General features: G+C 32.9%; 1 protein-coding gene across 3 annotated transcripts in view; it reads right to left on the bottom strand.

Moving 5' to 3' along the window:
* Nucleotides 1-15,099, bottom strand: part of LOC110116299 (tetratricopeptide repeat protein 38) — a 29,682-nt gene extending 14,583 nt beyond the window's left edge. For 2 of the 3 annotated variants that reach the window (XM_020849827.2, XM_028694954.1), the window contains exons 1-7: nucleotides 14,655-15,099; nucleotides 14,479-14,577; nucleotides 8,293-8,394; nucleotides 7,836-7,979; nucleotides 4,044-4,138; nucleotides 3,838-3,967; nucleotides 3,619-3,723 (exon numbers count right to left, since the gene is read on the bottom strand). In XM_020849827.2, the coding sequence (XP_020705486.1) occupies nucleotides 3,619-3,723; nucleotides 3,838-3,967; nucleotides 4,044-4,138; nucleotides 7,836-7,979; nucleotides 8,293-8,394; nucleotides 14,479-14,577; nucleotides 14,655-14,912 (933 nt within the window). In that variant the 5' untranslated portion in view covers nucleotides 14,913-15,099. The remainder of the gene's footprint in view (nucleotides 1-3,618; nucleotides 3,724-3,837; nucleotides 3,968-4,043; nucleotides 4,139-7,835; nucleotides 7,980-8,292; nucleotides 8,395-14,478; nucleotides 14,578-14,654) is intronic. The other variant, XM_028694953.1, reaches the window with a different exon arrangement.
* Nucleotides 15,100-15,414: the final 315 nt, after the last annotated feature.

Raw genomic sequence — 15,414 nt, 5'->3', positions numbered from 1 at the left:
GGACGTCTAAATGTTGCAGGAACAGTGAGGACAGCAGTTTAACTTTAAGGTGTAGTTGTTCTAAACACTTAGAAATGTTACGGACAAAAGGGCAGCACTACGACACTAGTTAGTATGACCTAACTCAACTAGATGCGTGCAGGAATTGTAAAAACAGCAGCGAAAAACAGTGAATAAACTTAGATATGCGATGATATGCATGAAAAAAAATTAAACTATAACACAAGATAAGACCCTAGGATGTTTTTCTAACATGTCATGCATGCCTACCATGCTCTGATACCAAGAATGATGTGAAACAACTAGGAGTTACCATTAGAAATTAGAAAGACAATTGAATAAAACTTTGCTCATAAAATTTACCACTAGCACATAAAAGAAGATTATGAATTTTAAGTTGTCAACTTGCTTAGGCCAAAGATGTGCAATAGAGATTAACTAAACAATTCCATCAAAATTCAAGACAAGAGTAAATGCTAAGTACACATAACATAATCCAACGTTTAACAACGAGAGGTTCACCTCAAGGGCCCTCTCACTCAACTACTTGTAGGCTTTGGCGGAGAAAGATGAACCATACGAAGAATGATATTACCACTAGGAAAACGATGCCAAAGACCTTTGTTGACGGATCGGTAGCCGGTGGTGATAAGGATGGTGGGTGGCTGACGATGATCCAATCATAGTCTTGGAATTGATCGTCTAGGACTTCTCCGAGAGTGGGAAGGATGTGGTTCAAATATCAACAGTGTCGTCGAAGCCGAACCCGACGTCGAAGAACGGTGAGCGGGTGATGTGAATGTCGCTGTAGGTGTCGAGCACAAATCCGCTGTCAATCTCGAGATCCGCCATGCATTCTTGCCGGCGTTGAAAAAAAACACCAATAAGGAGAGAAGGAGATATGATGTGGTGAAGGAGAGCACTTGAGGTTTGAGAGGAAGGAAGAGGGAGAAGAGAGGGGCAACGGGATCTCCAAGAGGGGAATTAGGTTTAGGCCAAGAGCAATAGATCTTTAATCCAAAAACCTGAGATTAATTTCAGGTTTTAAGTGGATTTGGAGGGAAATCCAAATTGAAATGAGTTTCAAAATTCAAATGAGGCTAGGGAGTAATGGGCAATCAATGGGAGCCCATTAAGGGGGTGGCCGGCGGGTTCAAGAGAGAGGGAGGATGGATTAATGCTAATCCTGAAATTAATTTCATGATTTGAGGGGTTTTGGGGGGAAATTAATTTGAAAATCAAATTAATGAGAGAGAGGGGAAAATTAAAGTGGAATTAATGGGGAGGAACCATAGGGGGCCCGACGTCTTGTAGAGGGGAAGAGGAGAGGGATTAAGGGGAATCAAGCTCTTTCCAAATAGGAACGAATAATTGGAGGGAAATTAATGAGTCCTCCAAATAGGTTTCATATGAATTTTGAGTTTGAAAACTTTCCTTATTTAGATTTCGCAAATAAGGAAAGTTTTCTCTAAATAAGGAAAGTTTCGAATTTCAAAATTCAGTAACTCTTGCATTTAATGCTAGACCTCAATCAAGGATCCATTATGATGATTGACCTCATCATCATGGTTTGAGGCAAGCATGTGGCCAGCGGCTAAAGGAGGAGGAGGGGGATTTGCCGTCGGGAAGTTAGTGGGTGAAATGATGTGTGGGATACGGGAACGGAAGTGTGGTCGGCGGCTATGGGAAGAGCTAGGGCCGGCAGGTTAGGAAAAGAAAGAAGAGCGGGATGAAGGGGATAGACCACGAGTCACAGACTCTTTCAATAACTGGCGGGCATTGCTTTTGCCCTCACCTTGGGCTCTCGTTCTCCTCTCTAGTGCACCACAAGAAGAAGAAGAAGAAGATAACAAAAACAAAATTTCATTCAAATATTCATTAACACATTACAACATATGAGACCACTATATATAGGTCTCCACTCATGAAAAAAAAAGTACGAAATTGCCCTTTGGGCTACAATAACAAACAACTCCCCAAAGGGGTAAAAATGGAAAACATCAAATAACTAAATAACACGTCATGAAATCTGAATCAAAAGTAGAGGCGCTGAATCGTAGCCGTAGATCTGCGATTCCTCCGTCGATAAACATGTCGGTAGCGTCTGTCGATGTCCTCATCATAGATACTGCTTGATCTTCCAGTTATACTAACTGATAGTTATCAATTTCCCATGCAGTTACAATGTATATCATACTCAGCCTTAGTTGCCTGATTTGAAACCACTCTGCTTCTAAGAAGTTTCTCAATTTTTTTTATTTTTCATTTTTTTAAAAGATAAAATATAGCATAATTATGTTGGCAAATAGCAAATATGAATATATTCTCTTTAAATATCTTTATAAGAATCTTCATAACTACTGCAAAAAAGGTGTGAACTTATTTCTTATCAATGATATATCCTACCATCTGGAAACTGTCTAATCATTACAAAGTAACTGTTGATGCTAAGCAATGCTCCATAAAGCCTAACTTTAGTAATTTCAATAAAAATTGGAGAAATTTATTCTGAATAGTGCCCATAAAATCAATTCATATGAAACTTCAAGATCGAGAAAAAACATATAATGATCCTTTTTCTTTTCTTTATATTTTCTCCTTAATTTCCAAAGCACAAAAATGGCCATTTTATTAGATGTTACCAAATAAAATCAAATTTATACTACAAAGCAAACATCATTCCTATATTATACCCTCTTCTATAATTCCATTAAGTTCAATTCTTCTACATATTAAGATGGGAGTAAATTTCAAAATAGTCCCCTGAATATTCATATATAGTTAATATAGTCTCAAAGCATCACATTGCTCCAGTTTTATCCTTCGATTATATAGAATTGATCCAAATTGGTCTCTTTGGTTCTAAATTTGGATCAATTTTATATTAAAATTATAACATAAGATATCATTTTGAATAAATTTTGTATATCCAATGAATTAAATTAGAGCAACATGATACTATGGGATTAAATTGACCACACAAATAATCTAGAGACTATTTTGAGATTTTTCTGTATTAATATTGAAGCACCACTTTTATTCATTAAGACTAATAACAAACTGTTTTTTTCTACACTTAGTCTTTCGAAACTCATTACTAAGACTTAGCAATAAACTAGCTTTACCATCATGCGTCTTACTCAAAACTCGGTCAACTAATCTTTTTTTAATCAACCATTGTATGCTTCATACTTTTGATCCTTTTGCTCTTACAAATAAATACTTCCTTAAAACTCTAACTTGAAATATATAGATTTCCTAACTTATCAATCACAATAACTATTATAAACATGTGCAGATAGACAGTTTTTTTCAAAAAACTAAAGTAGAAAATTTAATTAAGACAATCTCAGTCTAACAAAAGAGGAGATTGCATACAAATATGCAATTGGTGAATTAGCAAGCAAGTAAAATTGTTGCAGCAGTTAAATGGAATATTTATAAATTCAACAAATATTTTCCATGTCTTCAAGTTTAACCAAACTTAAAGACAGCCAAATTAATCACAACACTTAAGAAATCATCTCTGAACTGACAGATTCTACAACATTAAATCATAAAAAAATCATGAATTTCACGAGCATTGACATAAGAAAAAAAAAAAAAAAAAGCAATCACCTTGTCCTTAAGTGTTTCAGCTGCCAATAATAGTCTATCCTTCATAACATCCATCTGGTCCCGAACATCAAGCTGAAGTAGTAGACCTAAAGCATTTACAAACACCTAAAAGCACAAGATGATTAGAAAAATCACATTTCAAAGGAAAAATTGAGAAGATAAAGATAGGGGAATGGAATTTTAAGAAGAAGAAAAAGAAAAAACGGATTGAAATAGCACCTCTGCTCGATCAGAATAATTTCTTTGCAGTTCTTTCCAGATTTGTTCGTCATACACTTTTAAAACTTTGCGCAGGGGAGCATTACCTTCCAAATAACAAACAGCAACATGCCACCAGTTATGAGTGTACCTGGAAAGAGGATTTGCATGGAAACTGAAAGACTCCTAGAGAAAAATTGCCTATACGCAGCAGCAAAACTTCATACATAAAAGATGAACAAGAACGCCATGTGGAAGAACAAGATTCCATGAATTCCACTGCTTCGTTGAAGTGGCATTCATACTGTAAGACATGGCATAGCTGTAAAAGTATAGAACAAAAAGATTACTCCTAAAATACATTAGACAAGACAAGATAACTGGTAACAGATTCATCAATTATACAAAATGGTTCCCTATCATTAGTTGATTTTCTTCTTGTTGATGTTTTAAGAAACAAAAACAGTAATTGAATCATAATAGTGTTCAAAATCTAAATCAATGAACCCTCTATCCTATACAAATTTCTTTGGTGTAAAATCAACTTCCTAATATTTGAATGTGAGCCTATTAAGAATGTTGTTTGAAATGCGTGATACCAGAGGGTACTAAAAACTAGCAGTTGGCCATGCTTGTTTTGTTTTGTATTGCTATATGTTTGTTTTACATTTTTCTTTTCCTTCCTTTTTGTTCTTCTGTTTTTCACTTAAAATAAAAGCATGTTTGGATGGCCTACTTATTTCATGCATGCAGAAGTAAAATATAATCTTTATATATATGTAGCTATCAAAAGTTAAGTCAATTTAATTCATAATTAATTCATCTAAGTACTAATTATCATAATCCTGTTCGAATACTTAAAGCCTCCATCATAATTACTGATTAATAACATGTTAAATTAATTAATATTTCAACAAATTATAAAAATCCAATTAATCAAACTAAATTTACTTAATAATTTAACATATAAATCATTTAATAACCATAAATAAGCACTATTAAACTTTAATAATCTTAATTAAAATACTATTAACTTCTAACTAAATGTGATAAATAAATAATTCTTAGTTATTATGGGTAATTATTTTTAATAACATATTCCATACCTAATTAACATGATTAAATCCTAATAAAATCTTATTGATCTTAAAACCCTAATTAACTCTTAATTATCTTATGCAAATCATTAATTATTTATCACACTACACAATCATCAGATGATTAATAATAATATGCCTAATTACCATACTTAATAATATTAAATATTAATGATCTTAGTAAAAACATTAATTCGTCAAAATAAATCATTAATTACCAATTACTGCAATTAATAAATTATCTAATGCATAATTATCATTATCTAATACTATAATTCTTAATGATCTTGTTAAATCCTACTTAATCTTAAATCAAGCCAAATATTTACATAAAAACTATGTCACCAATCTATTAATTTACTAGACTAGACCTCATTATTATAATTAAAAGATAAAAAATTTTAATGCCATTAATTAAATCCTAATTAATAACTATTTGATCATAATATATATAAAGATAAATTATTTTAATTATATAGCTATTTAAAAAATTATAATATTAACAAGACTTACTAGCCCTATTTACAATACTTAAACATCATTAACCTTAATGATCTTAATTATAATATTAACTAATATCTAACTATTATAATTAATTTCTAATCATCTGAATTAATAAGTAATTAAAACAGGCGCTTGGTTATATTTTCAAAAATTTTGAAAACACAAAGAAGGTTGTTCCCAAAATTTTAGAAAACAAAAGGGAATTTTAACCTTATAAGCTCCATTATAACAAAAATAAAAGAAATATGTTTGTTGTTGTTTTTTAAGGGATATATGCTCGAAAGTTCCCCCAAAATCAAAATACCCTCACCTTTAAACAAATAGTTCGACCTCTCAATGAATAATTATACAACATTTCAATCATATAAACTCCTCAACGCTCCTTCCCAACATTTTTTTTTAACGCTCCTTCCCAACATCTTCTCCATCTCTGGAGATTATAGGGTTTGCTTGTTCGTCTACGACAAAATTTTATTGCAATGTTCTCTCTTCATTTATTCTCCGAGAATGTTAATATTGTTAGTCATTGGTTATTTATAATTAAAGATAGTGATCACACTCTAAACCTTAAACCCAAAATGTCAGTGGTCATAACATTATTTTCTAGGAATTCGTTAGAAACATCTTCCAACAATAGAATGAACTTTAAATAATAATCACACCATCATTAAACCATCTTCTTTCATGATTAAACTACGATTGAATAATTGTTGAACCACCTTCGAATAATGATCAAACTTTTATCAAACCATCTTCAAACCATGATCAAAGATATTTGGAGATGGTTCGATCATGGCTCAATCATGGTTCAAAGGTGGTTTAAAAATTATTTGAATCGTTTATGAAGAAAGATTGATTAGGGTGCAATTACACATTGGAGAATCCACAACTAAGGAGGAATTTCAAAAGATGAGCAAAACTAGCAGTCTACATGAAAACTATCTGGATGAGGACATGAAATTTTAAAATATAAACATGAGGAAAGCTTTTAATAAGTGCACAAAGAGAGATGAAGTGTTAAGGCTTAGGTTACATGTTTTTGTAGATGATGTCCTCAACTATGACCAAAACAATGCTATTTTCACTGAGATGGTTGGGGATGCATTTTTCATCCCGAGTAGACTAGCATGAGAAAGCAATAAAAGGGCTAAAACGAGATATGATGCATTACAATGTATAAGCTCTAAAGATAGATATTGTATTACAAGGCACACGTCTTGATAAAGAAAATCACAGCTCAGTATCACACAGTAGTTAAATATGTAGTATCACTACAATATTGGGCTTATGAGACCATCCTTCGGCTAAAGAGATGTGTTGATTTTCCTGAGAATAGAGCACCAAGGATATTGAGTTGGAAAGAGCAAAAAGGTGCCCACGGGCAAGAAAATTTTATATTTTTTATGGATAAAGATATAAGTGTTCATCATTATCTTAAATTAAGTAAAATATTGCTTTTTATGTGAGGGATCATTAAATCATAACTTGTTTCTTACAAGCAATTGTTCATGCTACTATGGATCACAGAGTTATTAAGGAGAATATCTATAAGTCAATTGCACATATTCCTACTCAGTCTATCCCAACTATAATTATAAAGAGGAAAGTGAGTACCTCATTTTTAAAAGAAAGTATGAAAGGCAACAAATGTGCCATTGCAAGTCAACGTATGCCCACTTATGAAGGGTTAAGCAATTTTTTGTCATTTTATAGGAGTTAAGGAGCGACTAAATCAAGTTGTAGAGTAATCGAATAAAGTTGATGCAAAAATTGGATGCCATGACCAATCTACTCCACAACTTTATACATAGGGAGGAGTGGGGTAGGAAAGAGGAGAACGAGACGGTGCCTACCATCAACCTATCGATTCACCCAAATAGATTGGGGATGAGGCGTAGAAGAAGCTAGAGATAGTATGAGACGTGTCCTCTGGCAATTAATACCTCTCATGATATTTTCCAACATAAAACTTTAAGCATAAGAGGCGGAAGGAATATAATCCTTAACCCAGTACTTCCTTGTAGAAAAAACAAAAAAAGAGAAAGAAATCATCAAACAAATTGAAGGACAAGTACATGGGATAAAGCAGGCAAAGCATTCGCCATGTGAAGTGGACAAACTACAACAAAATGTTTCCTGGAGTTCCATGCATGCAAACACATTTCTCCCAACTTCTGTTATGCATTGAAACAAAGTTCATACCATAGCATAAGGAAAAATATCCCTTTCTGTTAACTTTATTAGCTTTATCATGTTTGAAGGCTTTAGAATGCTCTGCAATTTTAAATTCTCAAACTCTCCATCTAAATAGTCTTTACTTGATATATTCAAGATATTCAGGGGTAAAATGGAACACAAATAATTTTTGGAAAATTAAACAAAAAGTTTAAGTTTGTAGAGTTATAGATAAACACTTACACAATGCTGAGACCAGATGTCAAATCTGTTGATTTCCCATCCTCTCCTTGCAACAGACTTGGCTTCAGCCATTCTTCCAAGCTCGAGTAAGGGAAAAGCTAGCATACCATATATGAAACTCTGACCTTGATTATGTGGAAGTGCCTGAACTTTAACAAACAGCTTCAAATCATACGTGTACAAACTCAAAATTGGCTCAACTTGATTAAAAACCCTTTAAAATATGGCAATAAGGGTTAACTTCATCATTAATGCCTAATATGGCACCTTGCTAATTGATAGCAAAAACAGAACAAGCATAAATACATGTTGGTGAAGAGTGTTTTTCCCAAAAAAAAAAATCCTGCAGAGTGTGTGAGCTTGGAAAAAGTGATGTAATTCGTGTGTGCATTTGGAGAGAGAGATAGAGATAGAGCAAGCAGTGAGAGAGGTAGGAGATTTCCAAAATCAGCCGAACCTTTTCTACAAGATTCAGAGAATGATGTGGCTGGCCCATGTAGAAGCATAAAATCTGAGCTCTCTTTAGTGAAACCAAATCTTTAGGATATTCTTTTACTAACTGCAAAATTATATAATAAGTTAGCATATAATAAATAAATAGTTGTATTTATGTATTTAGAATATTGCCACAAAACAACAAAAATAAGAAGCCTTTATCCCACTATGTGGGGTGTGCTACATAATCCTTCTCTCAATTGTGTCCTATTAAGATCTCAATTAATTCTAATAAAAAAAGTTATTTTTAATACTTTTTAACCAAGTCGTTTTTAGATCTACCTCTTTCTTAAAATAGGTTAGATCTAATATATCTACTCTCCTAACAGGGTCATCGGAAAGCCTACGTTTTATGCGACCAAACCATCTAAGGCGACTCTCATTTTTAGAATACTTTCATATGTGGAAAAAATAATAACATTTTCGATGAATAAATCCTCTTGAAGAAGGCATCATGTAGGCACACTCAGTGTTAAAATTACTATTAAATTGCCTCATAAATTTGCATGAAAACAAGTTAATTTAAATTTGCGACAGTAGACATGATCACGACCAACATACAATTCAATTAATGAAAACAAAGAAAAATAAGGTTATCTTAAAAACATTTTTTTTAAAATATTATATCAAGTTAACATCTGTTACGAACAGTTATAAATAAAATAAATAAGAAAAAGAACATTACTAAATAATAAAAAGAATATGATGCAATAAAATGAATAAGGAAAAACTTTTCAAAAGTACTTATGTTTATTTATTGCCTTGTTTTGATGCTCTATAAGATAAAAGCTTCCATGCGTACTTTCAGCTCAACAAAAACTTCAGCGTTAATTTTTAGATATTATAATCCTATTATTTTTACCAATTTAATTTTAGATGTAATCAACCGATATAAATAACTAAAGCCAAGAAAAACAATCTTTAATTACTTATCAAACAATATCTCTGAGTGCTACCAAAACTCTTTTATTTAAAAGATGCTTAGTTGGTTAGAAGCAGAAGAAAATGTCGACAATAAAAATTAGGCTTCATTTGCAATAGTTTTATTACGGTTTTTTAAAGTGGTTTTTTAGTACAAATACTTTTTTAAGTTAAAATTTTTGTGCTATAAAACTATTTTCAAACGCAGAAATAAAGTTGTCTCAAACAAAACCTTAAACTACTTAGATGTGTAACTCAAAACAATATGAATTTTGAAAACCAATAGCATGACAAAACTAAGTGATGAATGAAAAATTTTTATAGATTAATTAATAATTTATCAGATATCATGTACATTGGTATAGAGGAGTAAGTAACATATATTTTGAAATATCAGTCAAAATCAATTTAGATTTAATAAAAGAGATTTAACTTAAATATAATTTTAATCTGTCCAAACAATAATACAAGAAAGTTATATTTTGCATTTTGAGATGTTTCATATATTTAAAATAAATATTTAGCTTTATTAGTAACAAAAAATTATCAATATTATTTATTATAAAGTAGATAAAATAAAAAAATATATATATATTGAATGAGATATAATTTCAAAAATTATGTAAACCAAATGAGATATATTCTCAGCTAATAAATATAAATATAAGAGAGAGAAAGAGGGGGGGGGGGCACGAAATTTAAAGAAAAGAAAATAGCTTGCAGGTGAAAACAATAAAGCTCTACTAGAACGGCAACATAGTAAATGAAGACTTCTCGTTTTTACGACATGAAAGATTTAAAGGCAAACTTTATTAACTTCAAACTATTCATCGCCACGCCAATGCAGATGTTCATTAACTTTAGAATGGGTAAAAAAGACTTAATCACTTAGTTCTTTGCATAATATCCGTGCTCATAATTCTTTGCATTAGCACGAGGCCTAATATCATTTCCAGCACCCTCTTGTGAGTGCCAATCAAAAGTTCTGCTAAAACTTCTAGCAAAGTTAGGACTTGGACAAATTTCCCCACCATGGCAGGTGGCAGGCAAATGCTTTGGCAAAATGCTCACCACCAACATGAACTTAGACAAAAAAAAACATTTTAACAAGAAGTTTAAACACAAAATTACTTCTCGTTGCTGACAAAACATCGTAAATAAAATGAAGAATATGCATTCTTGAGTTAAAAGAGGTAGTGAAAAATAACACCATCTGTCCACTATAAGCATTAAAATACCCAAAAAATTATAAATTGAGCAAAAACTTCATACAAATGGATTACAATGGTGAGAAAAAGATGGAATACCTTGATCAAATATCTTACCTTTAACAAGTCACAGTTAATCATACAAAATAGATAATATTCCCAATTGTTTGTCGAGCTCCACAAATTCAAACTATTCTTGTAGTCATTTGCCTCTAATTCTCAAAATAGACACGAAATGAATTGATGCAAATGTTCTGCTCTATGTCTACCAACATAATAATAGCCCTAGGCCAACAAAGTGTGATAAAATCTAAAATATTTGGCAGTCCAAAAGAATGAGTAGTAAAAACAACCATGTAATGGTTGATTTTCAACTAAGGTCCGCCATTAACATTTAACCATGCATACCCAAAGATTAATCCTTATCCTCTTGCTATAACATCAACAAGTCAAAAGAAAGCCAAAACAAAATGCAGCACCTTATCTTCAAACTGACCCACAACAAATGGCACTCAATCCCTGTAAGAACCAAAAGATAAATCCTCTTTGATGGATGACAAAATACAAACTTAAAAAGAACAAAAGGCAATTTCATGCAACATGCTTCCATTTCCCCTAAATATTCTTAAGTCGCCAAAACTGATGAGAGGTCAAAGCATACAAAAAAGCCTATGTCACAACAATGCAACCAAGTTGTCATGCTAATAACATCTAAGCCAATAACGACTAAAATTAGTGTCTCTGAAATGAGTGTTCAGGCCTAAAACGTGTCTCTAACCCACATAATTTATCATGCTTCAAAACTCCCCTTGTTTCCAAATAGTTCCTATGTTTTTGAGCCATTGAGCCACATAATCAAATTGATAGGGAAAAATACTATATTAACGAATGACTTATATAAAATTGACCACATTATATATTTTCCACCCCAATTTTCTATGCAAGATGACTTAGAGTAAAGGTTTTATGATGCAACTAAAATGATGAAAAGTATACATATCAACCAAGAAAATATAGGATTCATAGACCATAGGCCACTAAACATGCATAAACTTACTTTTTTTACTAAATATGATATAACCCAAATGATGATGTAATAAATGAATAAATCTAAAAAAATCAATGAGAAATTCCAAATAGGCTACATTAGCGAGCAATTGTAATTCATTCACCATAATTAGAATCCTAGTTGTTCATAGTTTGAACAAAATCAAGAATATTAACAAACCAAGAACCAAATAAGTAGAAGAAATTACATAAAGGAAAGAGTTGACCATAATAAGAAATCTTAGCCTCATGTTTGTACAAGAAGATGACTTCCCAAAAATTAATACTCGAATCATTCATAATAATAAGGTACATGAAAGTATAATAAGAAGTTTCCAATAATATTATGCCACAAATAATTACACTTAAATCCTTCATAACAAAACAACATTTAAATTGGAACAATAGTGCTTAATCTTGAGATTAACCATGAACCAAACCAGCATGATCCTATGTACACATAGAAAACACATTCCTTTCTAAAGGCCATGATCATAGACATGTTTCAAATTAATAAAATTATAAATAAAATAATATAAACAATAAACAAAATCAAATTAATTTTGCTCAAAACATTGCTTGATATGATGCTTCTGACGATAATAAACACAGATTTCTATCAACTTCTAATCATATTAAATTTGGCCAACCCCTTATCCTTCCTAATCATTTACATTAACTATCTATGCCAACCTTATCATGCATCTTTGGCACTTTGTCTCACATGCATGGACATTTACGTCTATTTTGGGCATCCACGTGTTTTTAATAAGTTTTTCAACATTATTCATGAATATTATAATCTCTATTTTTTTCTAGTTTTATAATATATCCATCTTAAAATTCTTATTTTACCTCACTTAAATTGGTTAGTAAATACTTCTTTATTGCTCAACAAAGGACCAATGTTGTATAATGTGTCTAATTACAATTTTATAGATTGCATATTTAATTCTCCATGATATTTCACTCAAAGTGGAATCCACTTTTATATTAGCTGGTCATTTAAATTTCTAATTTCACTCACATGCCAAAATTCATTAAGAAATGATAAAAGCTTAAATTTTTTGATGTGGATCATCTTAACTACGTTGTGCAGCTACACAACTTATCCTTATTTACTTAGCATGATTACCTTTGGAACTATTTCATTACAGCTTTTCTACTTTTAGTTACTATAGTACAATTTACACTTTCTGTTAGACGAAGAACATAAGGTAATAGCACCAAGGTTTAGGATACATGTAATTCCTTTTTCATTGAGAAGGCATATAGAATATTTTTTGGTTTTCGGTATAGCATTTTTTCGTCTTCTCCCGCATACCGCAATCATCTTGGAGACAATAATTAATAAGAGAAATGCACGGTGGCAGGCTTGCAGCTCTTGTGGGTCAAGACAAAACAATTACCCAACTTCAGAAAAAAGTTTATTGGCCTCACCTTCGAAGAGATGTAGCTCAATTTATAGAACGTTGTTCCACTTGCCAAACCTATAAAAGGAACAAGTCAAAATACCAGCTTGTTTTCTCCACTTCCTATTCCAGACTCTATTTGTGAGGACATAAGCCTCGATTTTGTGTTTAAGACTACCCAGAAGGCCAGAACTAAACATGGAGAGAATTCGATCATGGTAGTCGTGGATCGTTTCTCCAAAATGGCACATTTCATATCATGTAAGAAAAAATTTTATGCTTTCAATGTGGCACAACTTTTCTTTAACGAAATTGTTAGATATCATGGTTTACCTAGAAGCTAAACTTCTGATCGAGATGTGAAGTTTGTGAGCCACTTTCGGCGTGAATTATGGAAAAGATTGCACACATATATCAAGCTGAGTTCAGCATATCACACCCAAACTGACGGTCAAACAGAAGTTGGGAACAGGACCCTTGGAAATATGTTGAGATGTTTAGTTTAACAACATCCTCGACAGTGGGAAGAAGTACTTGGCCAAACTGAATTTGTTTTTAACTCTATGCCTAACCAGTCAACAAATAAGTCCCCTTTTAGCATTTTATACACTATAGTTCCTAAACACTTAATTGATTTTGCAATCATACCCAAATACCGAAGCCAAACAGCAGCAAAAACGGCTACGCACTTCAAGGAAATGATACAAGTGCAAGCAAAATTACAAACATCCACAACACACTACAAAGCTCAAGCGGATCTCCACCGCCGACAGCAACTCTTCCAACCCGGCAACTTAGTTATGTTGAGGCTTCACAGGGAAAGATTCCCTACAGCTCAGCCACCCAAAATTGGACCCTTTCCAATTCTGCGCAAGATCAGTGATGATGCTTATGTCATAGACTTGCCTGTTGATTTTGAGACTTCTTCCACCTTCAATGTAGCAAATATAGCTCGTTATTTCCCACCTGATGAGACCCCCACTACTATCAATTCGTTGGAACTGAATTCTCCTAATACAGGGGGACACTGATGTGAATCATCTTAACTACGTTGTGCAGCTACACAAATTATCCTTATTTGCTTAGCATGATTTCCTTTAGCACTATTTCATTGCAGCTTTTTTACTTTTAGTTACTATAGCACAAATTACACTTTTTGTTAGTTACAGAACTTAAGGCAATAGCACTAAGGTATAGGATATATGTAATTACTTTTTCATTGAGAAGGCATATAGAATATTTAACAGAAATATAACTGCAACGTCAACCAGATATCTTCGCTGCAAATAGTTCCAGATCCAGAAGATCTCACTAGCAAAACAAAAACTCTACTCGAGTCTAACACAATCATCCGAATACACCGGCAAAACAAAATTATTGTAATTAACAATTTCTGCATCAAGTCAGGAAGTACTTTCACACAAAAATTCGTCAAGCCAATCACTTGAACCACAAGAAAAACAAGATTCCTTATTTACCGGACATTTATGCAATGAAAATGGCTATTCCAGTTAGCAAAGCACATGAAACAGCAGAATAAAAGCTCAGTTATACCCAGACCTCAAAGTGCCGACTCAGTGCCTCTTCCTCGTCCCTTCCGTCTCCAACCAACAGAATTATTGCTTCATAAACCGCTTTCTCATACGAAGTGGCATTCTTCTGCCTCGAAATACAGGGAAAATCACCCACAAAAACACATTGAGAGAGCAAGAGAGAAAAAAGGCAGTGAAATTTACAAGGGCTGCAGCAGCTGAGACGAGTAGGGATGAGGCCTTGGGCAGATCCTTGGAACAAAGGAAGTGAGCGGCAAGGGCATTGCCGAGTACGCAGGCGGGATCGTTGGCAGGGGCATCAAGGATGATAGCGCGGTTCCGGCCGTAAGACAGCACTTGGTCGTAGTAGGCATCAATCGCAACCACACAAGCATCGGAACTCGTTCGTAACTGGTAACCCCAACGGTCGACTCGCGTCGCCGTCGTCTTCGCATCGTCCATCTCCGATGACCGCCGTTAGCCTTTTCGATTCAAGGTCGGCGAAAAGGTAGTGCCGGAAAAACGCCGACTTTGGAGTGCCCGCAGGCGAAAGTGACGGGATCACGCTCTTGTCAGTAACTTGTCACAGCGCATTATTCTTCGTTTAGATGCCAACGGAGTGAGTCACCTGGTAGTTCCGGTACGTGTAGCATGGATTGAGAAATGTACCTTTTTTATATTGAAAAATTAATATCCGGGTCATGTTTCGTGTCGTGTCATAAATTTATCGTTTTACTGTTTAGATAGATTTTTTTTATTTTAATCATTAAATCGTTATTATATTTTTATTTTATCATTATTCTTTTATTGTTTAAAATTTTTAAATAAGATAAGTTAATTTCTTAATGAAATAAAATCTGCTGAAAATTTTTTCAAAAAGTTGATTTTCTCACAATAAATATATGATTATCTTAATAAAAATTTTATTTTCATTAATCATTAATTTATCTTTAATTTAACCTAT

This window comes from Dendrobium catenatum, unplaced genomic scaffold (genome assembly GCF_001605985.2).
Source record: "Dendrobium catenatum unplaced genomic scaffold, ASM160598v2 fragScaff_scaffold_601, whole genome shotgun sequence".
Lineage (NCBI taxonomy): Eukaryota > Viridiplantae > Streptophyta > Magnoliopsida > Asparagales > Orchidaceae > Dendrobium > Dendrobium catenatum.
This window is presented reverse-complemented; position numbering and strand designations above follow the sequence as displayed.